At 38.2% G+C, this 19512-nt stretch overlaps 2 protein-coding genes across 4 annotated transcripts in view; one reads left to right on the forward strand and one right to left on the reverse strand.

Moving 5' to 3' along the window:
- IL6ST (interleukin 6 cytokine family signal transducer) overlaps positions 1–19512 on the forward strand; it is a 123763-nt gene that overhangs the window by 74833 nt on the left and 29418 nt on the right. The window lies entirely within an intron of this gene.
- Positions 1–19512, reverse strand: part of IL31RA (interleukin 31 receptor A) — a 91703-nt gene that overhangs the window by 3688 nt on the left and 68503 nt on the right. For 2 of the 3 annotated variants that reach the window (XM_072605613.1, XM_072605614.1), the window contains exons 9-15: positions 18636–18818; positions 16396–16497; positions 10653–10799; positions 9759–9899; positions 8018–8111; positions 5495–5573; positions 1604–2088 (exon numbers count right to left, since the gene is read on the reverse strand). In XM_072605613.1, the coding sequence (XP_072461714.1) occupies positions 1609–2088; positions 5495–5573; positions 8018–8111; positions 9759–9899; positions 10653–10799; positions 16396–16497; positions 18636–18818 (1226 nt within the window). In that variant the 3' untranslated portion in view covers positions 1604–1608. Of the gene's footprint in view, positions 1–602; positions 692–1603; positions 2089–5494; positions 5574–8017; positions 8112–9758; positions 9900–10652; positions 10800–16395; positions 16498–18635; positions 18819–19512 lie in introns of those variants that run through there. The other variant, XM_072605612.1, reaches the window with a different exon arrangement.

The raw sequence follows: 19512 nt of genomic DNA on the forward strand, positions 1-19512 counted from the left end.
CCCCTGTTTGCCTCAGTTTCCTCATGTATAAAATGAGCTGGAGAAGGAAAGGGCAAACCACTCCAGTATCTTTGCCAAGAAAACCCCAAATGGGGTCATGAAGAGTCAGACACAAATGAAACCACTCAATAATAGCAAAACCAACAAGAATGGAAGACAAGAAGCAGTTAGCAAAGTCCAGCCCCCTTCCAGAGTCACAGTACTCCCTGCCCTTCAGGAGAAAGATAGCAACTCCTCTCCATGTTGGTTCAGAGGCCAGATCAGTGGCCTCAAGAGTCAAGAAAACCAGGACCCCTGCCTCTAACACATCCTGGCTGGGTGACTCTGAGCAAGTCATTTAGACTGCAGAAGCCTTGGGAGACTCTCTAAGACTCTAAGTTACAGAATGGTTGCTGATTTATGTTGGTAAAGGGCATTTCCTCACCAGGAATTCCCAACACCAATAAAATTACAGCTTTCATCTGATCCAAAAAAAAAACCCAACTCCCAGAGAATGACTGGTCCCCAGGTACTATCGGGGATAGGCACTCCCATGGGGAAAAAGGATAGGCGATATTCTAAGGGATCTCTAGAGACAAGGAGAAACAAATGGCACCCTAGGAAACCCAGTGAAAGCTGATGTTGGCCAGACCCTGTGCTTCCAAATCACCACAAAGACAGCTGGGATGGTACAGTGGATAGAGCGCTGGACCTGGAATTAGGAAGAAAAAAGTTGAAAAATAGGCTTAGACACTTGGTAACTGTGTAATTTTGGGCAAGTCACTGAACTCCCTCTTCCTCACTTTCCTCATCTGTAAAATGGGGAGAAAAGTATCATTTGTCTCCCAGAATTGTTGGGAAGATGGAGTAAAATAATATTTAAAGTGCTTTGTAAATCTCAAAGCACTATATAAACGTGAGCTGTCATCATCACTATTCCTGATGGGAAATTAGCCAGGTCTGGTATCAAATTCAAAGCTGATGACAGTAAATGCAAAAAGCCAATATTCTTAGTGGATTGCAGCTAAAGAGAAAGCAGGAGTCTAGTGCCTGGAAACCAAAGGAATGAATTGTTCCATAGCAGGGGAAAAAGAAAAATCTAAGTTTTCTGGTTCTTCTACCTTCCTGAACCCACTATACTATATATGTCAGTACCAGCTGAGTATACAACTATGTATACAGACATACTGGAAGGCAATTAGTTTTTGAACTTATAAACAAGCTGAACTGGGAGAGAAACTAGCAAATACTCCTCTCCTGAAGTCTGTGGCTAATAAAGAGTGGATAAATTCTAACTTTGTTGTTTTAAGTTGTGTCTGACTCTTTATGACCCCATTTGAGGTTTTCTTGGCAAAGATACTGGAGAGGTTTGCTATTTCCTTCTCCAGCTCATTTTACACATGAGGAAACTGAGGCAAACAGAGTTAAATTACTTGCCCAGGGTTGCACAGCTAGTAAGTGTCTAAGGTCAGATTTGAACTCAAGAAAATGAGTCTTCCTGACTCCAAGCCTGACACTCTATCTACTTTAACGCCTAGCTGCCCATTCAAACAACATTCCTTCTAACTAAGGGTCATTCTGCCCTGTTACTCCCCCACAAAAAAAAAAAAAAATGAAAACAAACCCAGATTATGGTTGCACTTCAGTCTTCTTGGTTGGATCAGAAGTGAGGAATTCCCTTGTTGTGACTGAATTTTTCAAATATGGATTCAATCCAGCTTCTTCCCAGGGTTGCTGCTCTGGCTCCAGAATTCCACTTGGCCTCTGGGAAGGTCTGTTCTTGGCTTCCTCATCAGAACTTTCTGAACATTGCTCTTGTGTCCCTTCGAGTGAAATCAAGGTTGAAGGTGGAAGGCCTTGGAAAACCTGTCCTGAGGGACTGTAAAAATTACATGTAGAATTCACATACTTCTTTTCCCCACTCAAAATGTTTTCCTGCATCTTCATCATTTCTACTCTGTGAACCTCAGTTTTGTCCAGGAAGTTCTCAAAGTCTACCACTAACTTGTCGATCAAATCACCAGAGGACAACAAGTATGGTTTCAGAATCCTCTCATCCTCTGCCTTCATCTTGTCATGGAATTGGACCTCTCCGAGATGCAGTTTGGACTGTCAAAAGAAAGAACACCCCACCACCACCAAGGATCATTTGGATGCTCATGAGACAAAGAGCTTAGTAATAATAGATTCTAAAATACTCTCACATGAAAAGACCCTAGTCTCCTTTCTCATCCCACCCCTCCCTCTGCCCCTCAACTACTCCTGGTCCACTCTAAATGCATCTACCATAGTAAACAAGTAGGTGCATGTGGTACATATTATTCCACTAAGTTATGCATTGTGTATCTATAGGTCATTTCTTCTAGAAACCTCAAAAAGATTCTGGGAATTATCTTCACAAAATTCCTTGAGCCCTGTCTTACAGGTAGAAAATGAAAACACAGACCACCAAAGTTACTTAGGGATCATAGATTTAACTTGAAAGGGCCCTTAGAAACTATCCAGGCTAATTCTTTCCTTTTACAGATGAGGAGCTGAGGTTCAGAGAAATTAAGTGATTTGTGTAAGGTCTTACAGCTACTAAGCAGAATAGCCAGAATTTGAACTCAGATCCTCTGACTTCCAACTCTAGCACACTTTTCACTGTCCTAAGATTTGTCTGATGTTACCTAGCAAACCAGGGATGAAAATTTGCCTGGAGTCCAGATATCCTGACTGTCCATCCAACCCTTTAATCGTCAAGTCATGGTGCCTCTTTGCTCACATCAACTCTTTTTTAATTTGGTCTTTTTGGTTACATTTTAAGTTCTGAACTATCTCTCTCCCACCCCACCCTGCACTAGAGAAGGCCACTAGCTATATATATATGTACATAAAGACACATTTATAGATAGATAGATAGATATGTAAAACCATACTATGCATATTTCTGTTCATCAGTCCTTTCTCTAGAGGTAGATAGCATCTTCCTTCATAGATCCTTTGTGACCAATCTGAGTATAATACTGAGTAAAATACCGAGTATAATAGATATCATCTTTTGATATTAAAAAGGTACCAACTAAAAAGGAAATTACAACACTTAAGAAGGGGGAAAGCAGACAAGAGAGTCCAGTTCTCATAATAAAGGACATCTCATCCAGAACCTAGGTCAGATACCACAAAATGTGCTCATGGGCAAGCAGCAATAAGGATGCCTTCTTGAGATAAATTCAGTGGAGGGCAAACCTCAGGGAGGGACAGGGACTGCAGGACACAAGGCCCCAAAGCCTGGTTCATTCCAAGGCACCCTTGAGTAGTCCACCGCTGGCAAAGGGGAAAAAAACAGAGTTTTCCCATACAAGTTCTCTTGGGGAAAGGTCACTGAGGGGAGAAAGCACATTTGGTAGCTTCCTAATTTTAACTAATTATTCTTTCTAATGAAGTACAAAAGTTAATTGCTTCCACTAAGCCAGAAGAGCTATTAGTACCCTGTGTTTCCTTTGACAAGAAACTAGACTAACAAATTTTTGATAACAGTCTTGAGACAAAAAAGGGTTTTCTGCATAGTGTTCAGTTAAGCAGAAAGTTCCATTCCTACTTGAGATTTTACTATAATCCTGATCAACAAGAAAAAAAATTCCAGGTTACTAGGTGGTAGTAGTAGATAGAGTGCCAGATTTGGAATCAAGAGGATCTGAGTTTAAATCCTACTTCAAATGGTTCTTAGTAGTGTGACTTGGGCAAGCCACTTAACCTCCTAGTCTCAGTTTCCTCATCTATAAAATAATGGGTGTTACCTCAAAGGTTTGTTATAAAGATTAAATAATACACGTAAATTATTTTGCAAACTTAAATTTGTTATTGTCCAGTTTTAGATGACTCTTTATGACCCCATTTGGGGTTTTCTTGGCAAAGATACTTGGAATGGTTTTCCATTTCCTTCTTCAGCTCATTTTACAGATAAGGAAACTGAGGTGAACAGGGATAAGTGACGTGCCCAGGATCACACAACTGGTAAGTGTCTGTGGCCAGATTTGAACCCAGGAAGATAAGAATTCCTGATTCCAGTCCCAGCACTCTATGTACTAGGGCGCTCCCTAGCTGCCCTGGCAAACCTTAAAACAATTTGCAAATGTTAGCTATTGTTGCTGTAGATTAGAATTTTAAGACTAGGAAGGATGTCAGAAGTCTTCTAGTCCAGTCTTTTTTCCTAGTATAGGAACTCCATTTACAATATCCCTCACCCAGTGGTCATCCAGCTTCTTCCCTGAACAACAGTGTGATCAGATGGAAATATCAGGGAGCCCGCATTCAAATCTTACTGCTGCTTACTATGTGATCTTGGGCAAGTAACTCTGAGCTTTAGCTATCTCATCCACAAAATGAGGAAGGTGGACCAGATGTTCTTTTAAGGTTTCAGGTTTTTTCTCCCAACTTTTAGAAGACATAAACCCCAGAAACAAGCTATCCACGTCCCTACCCCCACCCCCCAAGAAAGCCCACACCTTTGTTGGGCAATGCTGGTTATTAAGAGTTTCTTTGTTATGTTGAGCTCTGTCTGCCTGTCCAAGACTTCAACCTAATGATCCTAATTCTGCCCTCTAGTTGTCACATGGGCTAAATCAGAGTCCTGGAATCACAGACTCTCAGAACTAGAGGGGAACTTGGAAGTCATCTCATCCAATCTTCACCTGAACAGAAATCCCTGGAAAATACTCCCTGACAAGTGGTCATCCAACCTCTAATTCTTTCACAGAACAGCTCTTAAAGTACATCAGAAGCTAATGTAACTTTGAACTGAAAGGGAATTTAGAGATTATCTAATCCAATCCTATCATTTAATAGATGTGAAAACTGAGACCAGAGGAGACACAGACAGTAAATCACAAAACTAGATTATGAGCTCAGACACTTGAATTCAAAACCCAATTTTCCCTTCCATGGCACTCTCTTAGCCAGTCTCTCAGTCCATTCTTACCCCCTCCACCCCCAATCTAAGACTTGTCTTCCTGAGGTCACACACTCTAAGTTCTTCCAACCTATCCTTGTATGCCATGGTTTGGGGTCAGTCTGTGGTGCCACTTGTAAACTCCAGACCCCAGGTTCCTCCTTGTGAAGACTGTGTACTTGCTCAGTACTGATAAACCAAGTTTGCCCTTGGTTACAAACTGCTCTCAATGGGTTCTCACACTTGTTTCCAATGTTAGCATTCTCTCTTTCTTTAGAAAGCAGGACCATAAGGACAAAACTGTGTCTTTGATTGTATCATATTCCTGAAAACACCAAGTTTATGTTCAGGCATACCATAGATGCTCAGTAAATGTCATCCCTTTTCTCTAAACTTAGAGTCTGGATGTAGCTCTGTGAAAAGCTGATTCTACCTGACTTCTTACAAGGAGGTTCCCACTTTGCTCCTCATCATATAAACGCTGCTCAAATCTCAGCTACTGTCCCAACCTGCCTTGCTCAGCCTCTCCTCCCCTGAAATCCAGGCTGCTGGAGTGACTTTAAGAATAAGCATATGACCTCTTACTTTGAAACTGTCACCGTGCCACAGGACTACTTTGCTCTTTGCAGGATTGGGGATTTCTGGACAAACCAGTCGTTTCAATCTGCCATTAAGAAAGAAAAATAGGTGAGGTTTTGCGTTCTTCCCCTTGCCCATGCCAAGTTTAGAGTATAAGTCTTGTGTTGAGATCTGGATCAAAAGGTATAAACATTTTTACTATTCTTATTGTATAATCTTATATATATATAGATATAGATATAGATATATAGATATATCTATATATATATATATATATATATATATATATATATATACACTGCTTTCCCCAAACAACTCAGTATGCCAGTTTCCCCACAACTATGCCAGCAGTGAATTTTATCATCCTTTTCTATCTTTGCCAATAGCACCTCAGAGTTCCTTTAGTTTTCATTTATCTGATAATTAGAGAATTTGAACACCCTTTAGAGTAGTTGTTGAGAGTTTCTTCTTGTAAAAACTACCTGTTTCTTTGACCACTTATCACTGGGCAGAGGTTCCTACAAATGTGTCTTAGATTCATTAAATTATAGATATTAGATTTTTATCAGAAATATTTAAGGCAAAGATATTCTTACCCAATCTGGATTTTTTTCTTCTTATTCTGGATGCATTGTTTTTTCTTTACAAGGTTTTTTTAATGTTATATAATCAAAATCATTTATTTTGTCCTTAATACTTTCCTCTAAGTCATAGCTGGTTAAGCATTTTCCCCTCTCCACAATTAAGCAAGTACCAACCCTTTACTCTCTTTTTTGTCATGTGCTTTTTTAAACATACATACTATTAATCTATTTGGAATTTGTTGTGATTTAAGATACTGGCCAGCACTCTATTTCCAACCAACTACACCTAGTTTCCCTAGCAAATATTTGTTCTACAGGCAGATCTTGCAAGATGAGGTTCATAGATATGACTGATTATTTGATTCACTATCCCCACTGGAGATAGGAAAACATGAGAAATGGAGAAATTAGAAACTTGTGCAACTTTATGCACTTGGAATATTTAATTATTTTATTATTATTAATTATTACTTGGAATATTTAATTATGCAATATTTAAGGCACTCAACCAAAGCAGGCAGGCTGCCTACGATAACTGTAGAAAAGGGAACTCTCATTCATTAGTATGTCATCATTTGTTGCCCTGGGTTAGTTACCATGTGGATCCAGCTAAACAGAACTGGGTCTTCAGAGCAGGCCAAGTCAAACAACAGGGATGTAGGTGATATGATTTGAGGAAAGGCAAAGCACATAACCCTCCAATCTAATGTGGGTCACAGATTAACTCTATAATCTATGAATATTTTCTTTTTTTATTAATTTATTTGTTTTCTTTTTTCTACAATCACTTCCATAAGACTTAGATTTTTCTCCCCCTCCTTTCTCCTTCCCTCCCTGAGAGGACATGCAATCTTACATGGTTTCTATACATAACATTCTTATTAAGCATATTTTCACATTAGTCATGTTGCATAGAGGAATTAAAATTATAATCTATAAATATTTTCAAGTAAATGAATTTTTCAAGTCTCAGCCTGGACTTGTCAGTGTCCTGCCTCACTCTTGAAAACATCCTACCCTTTCTTGTCTCTGTACCCCACGTTAATTCACATTAGTAATTTAGGAAAGGGGTCAATGCTTCTGTGGTCCCTGTGAAATACTCATCTCTAGAGATCTGAGGGCATCCGTGGCCTTTTCTTCATCACCCAGGTGGTCAGAACAGCAAAGGGTGAACCCCCAAGGGCTTCCTTGACCCTTAGAGAGGGCTGTGTTAGGCAGCAGGACAGCTCTAAAACTAATGTGCTGAATTTGTTATGTACCTCCAAAAAAAACCAAGCTGTACATAATAAAATGTTGCCATTTCATATGCATCCTTCTTCCTCTTATTCTTGGTATACAGAAATGTTCATGTTCCATTCCATTAATATACCATCATGTGTTCAGCCATTTTCTCTTTGGGCACCTCTTAGTTTCGAGTTCTTTGTCACCACAAAAAGAGCAGCGATAAATACTTTTGTACCTATTAGTCATTTCCCACTGTCTTTGATCAGAGCTCTGAGTCAGAGGGTATGCACAGCTTAATAACTTTCAGTGATGAAGTTTGTTCCTGACTGAGAAGTGATACACTCAGGATGCAGAATGAGACACTGATATTTCCACACAGCCAATGCAGGAATTTGTTTGGTTTTACTATGTATATTTGTTTAAAAATTTGGTAGAGCTCTGCGTATTTGTTCTTCTTTTGTTAATGGAGGAGAGAGGTAAGGAGAGAAAACAGATGCTTATTCACTGAAATATTCATGTCTATTGGTGCTTTCAAGTGCAAAATAGTTTTTTAAAAAACAGAAATTGTTATAGCACATCCAAAAAAAAAAAGGCCTGTGGCTGAACCAATTTCTTCTTGTCTAGTTAAGCTTCTGGTGAAATTTTCTAATTAAAATGATGACAAATGATTTCCTTACACCACTCCCTCTTCTCCATTTGCCAAACACACATAAATACTTACTTGGGTTTGGCAAGATTACACACCATCACCAAGATACAAAGGAAAACAAGACTACTTCCAACGACAGAGGCTAAAAACACAATCTCAATTATACCTGTAAGAAAAGGAGAACAATTATTTAATCACAAAGACAGTTTCTTTGCTTCTTTAGTAAAGCCCGTCCTCCCAGGAGGGCTGGTCTGTAGGGGTGATCCCATTAGTTAAACTAATATATGTCACTTGTTAACCATCTTTCATGATATGTAACATTGTCAACCAAGCCTAGCTAAATTAGTCAAATCGAGGCCTGAACTGGAGTAGTTCTTCAGCTTAATTTCATCTGGCACTCAGTAGAAACACCAAAAATGGATCCCATGTTTGCCTACAATTGAGCAAATACAAAATTGTCTGTAACTGTCTTTAGCAAACAGACAAGTAGGACGATATTCAATGTATTATATTCTTTTTTCTAAATGCTGGCTATAAATAATTGAAATGCATACAGCTCTCTTTTTCTGTTTCTGCTTTGTTTATGGAAATGATCATGTATGGTGATGTCTGTTAGGATCACAATTTTTTAAAAACCGGTATAAACAACAATACAGAAATTCCCTAAATTGCCACAAGACAGGGCATGTTGCTGCATGAAAACAAGAAACATTTTCCCCCAGTAAAAACAGATGTAACCTCCTTATTTACAGAGTAGATTAAAAAGGTTTTCTCCAATGAAAATGAGAAAATGAGAGTTTTAGTATTCCCAAGCTTTGGGCAGGAATTAAAAACATTTTTAAGCAATAAAGGCCAGCAATATTTACCCATTTCTTTTCATCTAGGTAGTTGCATCTTTAAGGTCTAATGTTAATAAATGAATTAGAACTTGGTCTCTTAAGAAATGGCATACAGTGATGTTGCCTGACCCCTCCCTTTTATCCTTTCTTCTCTTTCAGTTCTGTCTCCTTGTTGTCAGCAAGAAGATGAAAATGAAGTATATTTGTTCTGAATGATTTACTATTTTTATTGGATAGAGTTTTACATTCTCCATTCTTATTTGTAGAACTGATGGACCATTTTGTATGGTTTTATCAAAAAAAAATCAACCATGACTTAAATTAGGTGCATTTTGTGACTCAGGTTGTATGATGTCAGGAATTGGAGTTAGGGGATCAGGATTGAAGGCCTGTCTCCATTACTTCCTAGCTCTAATTGTAAGCAAATCACTTTGTCCTTCCTAGGCTGTCAGTTATCTCATTTGTAAAATGAGGGAGTCAAACTAGATGACCTCTAAGGGTCTTATTAGCTCTTGATTCTATGATAAGCAAAGGGTTCTTTTAGATGTTAGAATCTGTGTTTGTGACTTGGTGATAATCTTGAGGTCTGATTTGTTATTAAGACTGATATTAAGAATGGCCACTCTCGCTCAGTCTGATTTGGGGCATAAAGAGAATCTAGCCTTTGAGCTCAGGACATATCAGAATGACTGTTAACTCCCAAGTGAATTCTAAATTTTCCAGTTCTCTCTTAATAATAATTGTCTCCATAACAGTATGCCATTTTTCTGCAACCCATTCAGCATATAGGATGCACTACAGTGCTTTCCATATTAAAAAAAAAAAAACAGCCCTTATCCTTTGTTTTCTTTTTTTCTTGTCTTGTTCAAAGGTAATTATCATAGGATCAACTTAAAGAAATCCCAGACTAAGCAAATATTGTTGGGAAGAAACACAGTCACCATCCAGTAGCACAGTCTTTGACCGTTACTCACCCATAGATAACGTCCTGAAATTGAAACTTGTTCCATTCTTGCCTCCGGCCAAGGTGTTGGCCATGACCTTGACGGTGTACTGAGTGTTTCTTTCCAGGGGCTCCAGTTCACATTGCAAGATATTAGCATTGACTGTCCTTGCTGTAAGAAAAGATATGATAATTTTTTAAGTTAGGCCCAAGGATTTTAAAGTCTCATCTGACACTCTTCCAGGGATCCTGATAATGGAATGTTTTGATGACTAAATCAGGAACATGGGCACTCTAGATTCTAAACCAGGTCACCTCATCTTTCTTCTATATTCCCCAATTTCCCAGATTTCCAACTCGGCCTTAGAGATTTTGGAGTAGAGGGAGATTAGAGTGGAGACAAGAAAAGAGAATTCCTGAAAAGAAAAGGAGGCAACTAGAGAGTTCAGGTGGATAGAATGTGGAAAGAAGAAAATGATCAATATTTCTGCTCCATGTACCCAAGTCCCACTCCCTTAACCCAATTCAGCTTTAAGTCTGTTCATCCAAAAAAAAAAAATTCCTTTTCAGTTGTCTTCAAAGGAATCTTGTATTCTATCTCAGATTTTACTTAATCTTGTCAATGTCATAGCCTATCTACTCTAATACAAGGACCTATGGGCAAGATCAGTGTAGGGAACTTTCTGTTCCCTACAGTGCCTACCTAGCACAGCACCCGGCACATCGCTCAATATTCACTGAGCTTAAACTGAAATGAATTAGCTGAAGGAGGAGGTTTGTATGTCTTCCAGGAAACAGACCTCCACTAAGAAAGCCCATTGCCAAGGACAGAGATCAATGTGGCTACTGTGGTTGACTTAGTCATACTAGTTGATTGAGATTTTAAAAAAAGATTTTTTTTCAGTTGAGCCATATGTACACTTACCAAATTCTTCTCCATGATCAGATTTATAAAACACTGTGTAGTTCCTGATGAAGCCCCTTCTCTGGATCTTGGGGATCTCTTCCCATTTTATTGTAGCTCTCTGAGTGTTGATGTTTTGAGCCTTAGCCAGTGGACCTTCTAATGGGACTTTTAAAAAGACAGGAAGATAAACAGTGAGTACTCATTTACCATCAGACTTTCTACCATATCTGCAGCCCCACTCTCAAGCGAAAAAAAAAAAAAACAACTTGTGATGAACACTCAACTTAGATTGGATTAAAGCTGTATGACAATGGTGCCAGAGCTGTAGTCAGGAAGCCTTGGTTCCATCACTCAGGTTCATGTCTAGTAGCTACATGACCATGGGACAGTCATTCATCCCCTCTTAGCCTCAGCTATGTCTCTATAGTTTGAAAGATTTTTTTTTTTATTCCATGCAGCTTGGAGATTATGAGTATGCAGTATGGCAACATCTATTTAAAATGTTGTTAAGGTTTTATGGATCAAAATTATGTCTGGTCAATTGTGGGCAACAGCTCAGTCTGTGATATTTTCAGGTATATATGTTCAACATGGTGATTTGCTATTTGGCAGCCCATGAGAGATAGTAAGCTTCTCATCTATAATTCTAGCCACTGGGTCAAATCTTGCTAGCTATTGGGTAAGTGTTGTGCTCCCTATGGAAATTTTTTCTGTAAGTTCTGATGGCAATGACCTTGTCCTGAATTGCCAAGACAAATTTCTTCATTTCCACAACAAATCCATATGATTCTTCCATTTTTTCTGGCTTTTCTTCATCAGTATTTTGCTGGCTGAGTTTGTGCAGATGTTGTCCATGGAGAATCTTTAGAATCCAAATTTGGGATCTTAGATTCTATTTCATAAGGTCCTATTTTCAATTGCATTTGACAAATCCCATAATGTGCAATCTTTACCTGTGCGGTGAGGTAATGTCTATTCCAAAGTATTTCTGTAGATTTGGGGCCCGATATCTTCTTGATCTATAATTTTGACTACTTGATCATGTCTTTCCAAGGCATTTGTTAAATGCTAAACTTTTATGACCAGCTAGGTGGCACAATGGATAAAATGCCAGGCCTGGAGTCAGGATGATTCATCTTCCTGAGTTTAAATCCAGCCTCTGTCACTTACTAGCAGTGTGATCCTGGGCAAGTCACTTAACCCTATTGTTTTCAGTTTTCTCATCTGTAAAATGAACTGGGGAAAGAAATAGCAAACAACTACAGTATCTTTGCCAAGAAAATCTCAAAAGGGGGTCATAACGAGTCAGAGATGACTGAAAAACAAGCAAACCTTTATGGCCTTTAGGAGTGTTATGTTGCACAGTTTCTATTATTGTTCTTATATTTCTTCTCATCTTTAATGAAGTTCAAAGAGAAAAGGTCTCTAATGGACTCTGAGTGTTTATCATCTTGAGAACGTGTTATTCTTTCTTTAGATGCCTTAAAGAAATGGACTGTGCTTTTTGTTAAAATTATATGGGTTACATATAAGATTGCATGATGTCTTGGGGAGAAAGGGGAGGGAGGAAGAGGGAAGGGGAGACAATCTAAAACTTATGTAAGTGATTGCAGAAAAATGAAAACAAATAAATAATAATAAATAAATCAAAAATTTATATGAGTTATTTTAGTAATACTTTCCAAATCTGTTTTGGTCTATTTGACAGTTCCATAAGTACACATTAAGCTTGGTTCTGTGTTAATGGCAATTGTTTTAATTATGTTCTCGTCCAGCTTAAATTTCAGGATACCAGTGATAATCATTTAATGTAAATTTTGGACTTTAGTAAGGGCCAGAGCTTGAATTAAGAAGAACCTGGACCCAACAGTGTCTTTGTTCTCTGAAGTAAACTCAGAGAATATCTCTTTCTATGTCAACAAAGCCAGATGGGGCTGACTTAGCATTCCTTACGAGACCCTTAGCCCAAGACACTATCTTGAATAATGGGACATTTTCCATATCTTAATATTTTGTGGACATATACTATGTTATGGCATGTTAATGGTAAAGAAAACACAGATACCTTGGGTCATAATTTCAATTGAGACTTTGTCAGTTCTGTTATCTTATTGTATTTACAACCTATGCAATTAAGAAATTCCTTTCTCATGGTCTAGTTAATCACTCATGGAGACCATAAATCTGAAGGACACAGACCCCCTTGGGTTGTCATAAACAGATTTTAAGCCTGGTCATTCTTGTATTAGTCAGCCAGAATTTTATTCTGGCTCCATGATCAAGTAACTGCTAGCTTTAAGGGAATAAACAGTATGCATTTAGCTTGTTTGCCTTTTTGTAACCAAACTTTCAGGTTGACACCAGTCAGTCCCTTCACATATTCAGCCATGCCCTTCTCCTTGGTACCTTTTATGTTCAAAGTGTTTTATGTGGAGGAGACCAAGGGATTTGGAAGTATTGCCTTCATCTATGTATTCAATATGATCTTCATATTGAAGTTAAAGCCTGTAGTCTCTATTTTTCTTTGGTATATATAAAAACAATTTTACATTTATTGAGTCTAAATGACATTTCAACAATATTGGAGAAAGATTCTACAAGATGTATAAGGTGTTCAATATGGTTTTTGGTGGAGCTATATTAAGTTAATATCATTCATAATCAACAAGGTATTTTTGATTGATTCATTCTTTAATCTGGAAACCATATTCAGTTTCATTTAATGAAGATCATAATGGGTTTAAAGCTAGGCAGAAACATAGTGAACTTAAACTCTTTCCCTGAGAATTCCATGGTTGATATCAATTGTTCTTGGCATTATTGCGTTGGTGGTATATTTTATGAGAACAATTTTCCATGTGGCCATCAAGTATTCTAGCATCCTTGATATAGTTGGTTCTATTTTATATATTTGCAATACATGAATAAAACATGACTGTGGAACTGAGTCAAAAGCTTTGTAACAGCAAAGGCAATATAAATGCTATAGTGTTTAGGGGAAAAAGTGTCAAACACACTGGTCACAGGCCTGTAACATTCCCAAATGCTGTTTTAACTAGACTGAAATGTAACTGAGAAATATTGAACAAAATAAATAAAAATACAATAGAACACAGCAAATGTTAATGTGTGGCTTTCTAAGCCAATATGCAGCCAGCCAGGACCCTTGTGTATGGTTTAGTGGCCCCATTTCCATCAGTTTGACACCATTAATTTGGGGCATCTCATTCCATAGTGAATGAATTGACAATAAATTCTTATAATTCTTCTGTTATTATTTCATTCTTATCTTAATGTTTGGTGTAATTGAGATGGAAATGGTCCTGGGACACTGTTCACCAGACAATTGTGCAGGTCAATAAAATGTTTTGTTTTGTTTTGGGTTTTTTTGGTAATTGAATGAAAGTATTGGGATGCTAGATCATCATCTTCTGTAGACTCACCAAAAGCAACTGGCATGATTCCTGTAGTAGACAGGGTGACAAAGATTACATAGGCTTCTTCGTATTCTCACATGGTTTCAGTTTCTTCTGCTAGATCTCTATGTTTTGAAAACATTTTGCTTCCCATAGTTTCAAGTTTAAATGTTCAGTATGCTGATAGCTATTAAAAATGTCGTTTTCAAGTTCCTGTGAGTCAAAGTCTTATCTAGGCAATTATAGGGTACTGCTAGTATGTTAATAATGCTCTAGTTTCAAGACAGTTCAGCTCTCAAGGATACTGAAAAGGAGGGAGAATGTTTGTAATAGAGGATTTGTCCTGTATTCATTTATGAAGAATAATGAGCTTATGGCACATAATTCTGGCTACTTGACAGTGTCTTTCTAGATGTATGTAAAGTGCTGTTTTTAGTGTCCTGTGATGATATGTTGCAGAATTTCTATCATTACAGTTGTTAAAATAATAATCATGATGGCCATCCTTCTTATCTTCTAGTTGGCATAGTTCATATAGAAATGGTCCTGGCAGTGAGGTGGCACAATGAATAGAGGGCCAGGCCTGGAGTCAGGGAGACCTGAGTTCAAATCTGACCTCAGACACTTACTAGCTAAGTCACTTAACCTCTGTCTGCCTCAGTTTCCTTATCTGTAAAATGCTCATAATAATAGCACTTACTTTCCAGGGGTTATTGTGAAGATGAAATGAATACGATCAAATATTTGTAAAGTGATTAACACGGTGCCTGACACATAGTAGATGCTATGTAAATGCTTGTGTCCTACTACTGTTATTTTAGGCTTAATGTTCAGCAGATTTTCGTGCAGAAGGATACAATGACTGCTTTGTTTAAAAAAAACAACTAAATAAGCATGTTGGGTTATAGGCTCATTCAAAGCATCTTTGAGACAACATCAGTAGAAGACAGGATAATAAGGATGACATTATGCTTCATCCTGTTACCACATAAGATGCACTGACATAACACTGATGTGTAAGTCTGGGCTTCTAATAAAGATATAATATATAAAAATATAATTTCTAGTAGCAATGACCTGGTCAATTTCTGCTTCTATAAACAGACTCACAAGACTTGGTCATTTTTTGACTCTTCTTTGTTGATATATTATCATTCGAATTAATGTGGATGTTACCCATGGAAGGTCTTTGGGTTCCACTCTTGGACCTTGGTCATTTCATAGGCTCCATCCAGAGATAACCAGATTGGTTACACTCAATAAGACTAGTGGCATATACTTAGTGTTGGCCTTTCCTAATTATCTACATCATCATCATCAATGACCATCATCTCATTCTTCTCATCCTGTTCAATGAAGTGCAGATAGAAATGGTCTGGAGACAGGTTATTAACCTGCTACTATTCTTTTATATTTAGTTGTATATGGATAATTATGCAGATAGATAAAATGAGTGCTTTTCATAATTAAATAAGAGTTTGAGGATGCAAACTTGTCTTCTGTAGGATCATTGAAAACCTTAGAGTAAATGGGATGATGGGAATGAAAGGTACTTCTTGAGCCCATGTGGTTTTAATTTCATATATGTGCGTGTGTATGTATGTATTATGTATATATACATACATATATATTCTTTATATTTTTATAGCTTTTCATTTCGTGTCATTTGAAGGTTGACTGTTTTGTATAGCTACGGCTATTTTAAAAAGATTGTTCTTAAATTCAAAGATCAGTGTTATATTTGGGAGAATATGTGTATAGTTTTGTCTATAATAATGCTCTGGTTCCAAAACAACTAATGTTTTAAGTTTCACTTTAAAAAATAGACCCAATCATGCCACTCCCCTACTCAAAAAGTTTCAAAGGCTCGTCTTTACCTGCTAAAATTGAAACCCAATCTGATATTCAAGACCCTTCATAATATGGTCCCAAACAACCTTTCCAGTCTCATCTCCTACTTCTCCTCCACAGAAGTGCTTAGCCAAAATAAACCCTTCACAGCTCCACAACAATATCCTATGTTTTCTTTCCTCTGATCCTCATCTCATTCTGTTCCTTCTACCTCTGAGAGCATCTCTCCTGTAAAAATCCATCCTGAGACTATCTCCTTCATCTCCAGCCCATCCTCCACACAGAGGCCAAATTAACCATCCTAAAGCATAGGACTGACCACATTGTTTTATCTGACATGGATTGTTCAATCCATGCTCACAGTGTGGAAGGCCAAGCAGAGAAGAAGTAATGACTGAACTATGGAGGGTGCCTTCCTTGATCCCTTCTTGAAAGGGTCTAGGATACACTTTGACCCCTACAAATGCCAGAGGTGCTGTACTGTTCATACATACTCCCTTCTTTGAAGTAAGCCTGGATGGAATGGGGAACTCCAACATCAACTCCCACCACCGGATACACCGAGATGTTGTAACACTGGAAAGGTTCAAAATTGTCTGCAAAAAGAAAAACACACATGTAAGCCCACAGTGTGGCTGAACAGAGAGTATCCTTTACCAGAAGTCAGGAGACAGAGTAGTTGTGCTACTGATGTTAATGACCTTGGGCAAAATCATCTAAACCTTCCTGACCTTCATTTTCCTCCTGGGCTGACTATGGGGATTGGACTTGATGCATTTTAAGGGTAGCAGTACTAATAATAATAACAAATTATATGAATCATTACATGAATTATATTATAATAATTATATAATGCATATTATGTCAATTACCTTTGTATATTATTATGGCATTTTTATAGTGTTACATTTATATATAGGATTACAAAACACTTTACAAATATTATCTCATTTTATCCTTACAACAACACTGGGAGATAGTTGCCATTATTTACACTTGAAGAAACTGAGGCAGACAGAATTTAAGTGACTTGCCCAAAGTCACTCAGCTAGTAAAAGTTTGAACTCAGATCATCACAACTCCATATCCAACACACTACCTGGCTGCCTAGGGTAGAAGATCTTCAGGTTGAGCCTGATGCATCTATTGCTTGGTGTTGTCAATTAATTCATTTGGTTGTATTCCCAATAAATGATAAGGGTTTTATAAAAGATCCCACTTCTTACTTCTGTTCATTTGACTATTTGTTTGTGTTTATGTTTACTAGATTTAATAGGAAAGGAAACATGGCATAGTAGATGGAGAGACTGCCTTGGAATCAAGAAATAACGAAGTCAAGTTTGCTTCTGATGTATACTAGGTGGTATCCCTGACCATGGACAGATCACTTAACCTCACAGTGAGGAAGCCAGGGAACTCTCTCAGATTATAATTTACAGAGAAAATGGTAACCTGCACTGGTAACCATCTAAGGTTCCTTACACCAATTAAATCACAGATCTTGTCCCTATCCCTTATTATACATGAATACATGTGCATACATATATATGTATATAGATATATACATATCTATCTATATGCCTATACACACACACACACACACACACACACATACACACTTCTAAACAGACAGTTTGTTTGCTTTAAAGATGGGTTCTGAGGTCTTTTCTAGCTCTTTCTGGAAACGCTCTGTCCCATGGCTGATTTTCTGATAAACTGTTTTACTAATGGAAATGGATGAAACCTTGTACCTGGCAAAGAGACTTCTTATTTCTTCAGTGATTAAAAATGTTCTCCATTTAAGAAGGGAAAGCTAAGAGTTCTCAGACCGAAAGAACCCACTCAGAACAAGAATGACCCATTTAATCATGGATTTGGTTTTAAGGTCTCAGTTTATTCACCTCTAAATTGGAGGGGTTGTCAAATTAAATCATTTCTAAGCTACTTCAACTCCTACAATTCTAACATCAGATAATAGCTCTCACAGCCTCAAAACTAATCCTTTGATTAACAACGTAGTAACCATGGGATAGGCGGATGAGGTCCTATCTTCATCTTCCTCCCTCCTAGACAAGATCAGTGATTTCATTGGCTTTAGTTGGACAGTCAGGTTTAATGCAAATGTCTGATGAGCTCCAGATTAGCAGCCCTGTTCCCAGCAAATACTGTCCTGGTTCCTGGAGGCTCTTCCCTCTCCATTGGCAGCTAGGTAGCACAGTGGATGGAGCACCAGGCCTGGAGTCCAGAAGATAAAGGTGCAAATCAGATATTTACTAGCTGTGTAACCATAGACAAGTCATTAACCTCTATTTGCCTCAGTTTCCTCAATTGTAAAATGGGGGATAATAATAGCACCTTTCATGAAGGGTTGTTGTGAGGATCGAAGGAGACAATATTTGTAAAATGCTTAGCATAGTGCCTTGCACGTAACAGGTACTTACTTACTCCCTACCCTTCCTCCCATTTCTGGCATAGGGAGGGCAGAACCTCCAAGTGAAGGTGAAATAAAATTTGCTTCAAACCCTTTTCATCAGCAGACATAGTACAAATGAACTCTCCCCAGATCTCTATTGGCTTAGCCTTCAAGAAGTAAAAACAGACCGCATTCACAACTCTTTGCTGTTGCACAGATAACAACATTTAAATTTTTTGCAGACAAAGTTCAAGTCTTTTTTTAATTTTTACAATTAAGTAACAACCTGCACAAGGAACTGAAGAGTGAGGCTTTGGTTACCTGCCCTTATTGTCCAATTCCTGGTCTGTGAGACAAATTCCCAGGATCTCTTCAAATTCTCCATCTCTAAATCTGGGTACCACTCAATTACCCATCTGTCAATGTCTGCATCTGAGGTCTGCCACTCCATCTCCAGATGATCCTGAGATTGGTTCACCTTCATGGCTTCAATGCACTGGAGAGCTAAACACAAGAAAACTCAAACAGTGTCAGCCTTCTAAAGCATCACTTGTTCAGCATCAAATAGCACACCCCAAAGCATGCTTTGCACAAACCAGAAGACATGAGACATCAGGGAAGGAGGAAAGTCCAAATGCAGGCAGAAAAACTATTAAATAGTTAAAACAGGTATTCAAGCATCCCAATCTCCCTTCTTTGTTCCCTCTTTACCCCCTAAAAGGCACCACTCGTATTCTCTACCCTAACCTGTCTCTCCCCAGCTCTCTTTTTCTCATGCCTTCTCCCCATCCTCCTAGTAGAACTAGGTCTTAGGAAAGTATCTAATGCTCCATTCACATTAAAGTAGAAATGTCTTATAAAGTTTAATGTGTTGCCCTCCTGGGAGGGTGGGTATGAAGATGTTTGGAATGAAAGTCCTTTAAAGCCTCTCGAATCCCACCTTATTTTAATGGATAAGTGGGGGGAAGCCCTAAGTGAAAGCATCAAATTTCTAATGTTAGGATTCCAGGCATCATGAAGAGGAGGAAAGCTGAAATCCAAAGGGAACTTCTAGGTGACGCTAAAATCATCAGGTAGGTATTTGGGTAGCCACCTAAGGCCAGTCCTACATAAAGAACCACATGGTTTCCTGTCCTCGGATAAATCAGGATCTTATTTAGATAAGGCAGAGGCCTGGCTCTGCTAACCAGCTACTCAC

The sequence above is a fragment of the Notamacropus eugenii genome, chromosome 4, assembly GCF_028372415.1.
Source record: "Notamacropus eugenii isolate mMacEug1 chromosome 4, mMacEug1.pri_v2, whole genome shotgun sequence".
NCBI lineage: Eukaryota > Metazoa > Chordata > Mammalia > Diprotodontia > Macropodidae > Notamacropus > Notamacropus eugenii.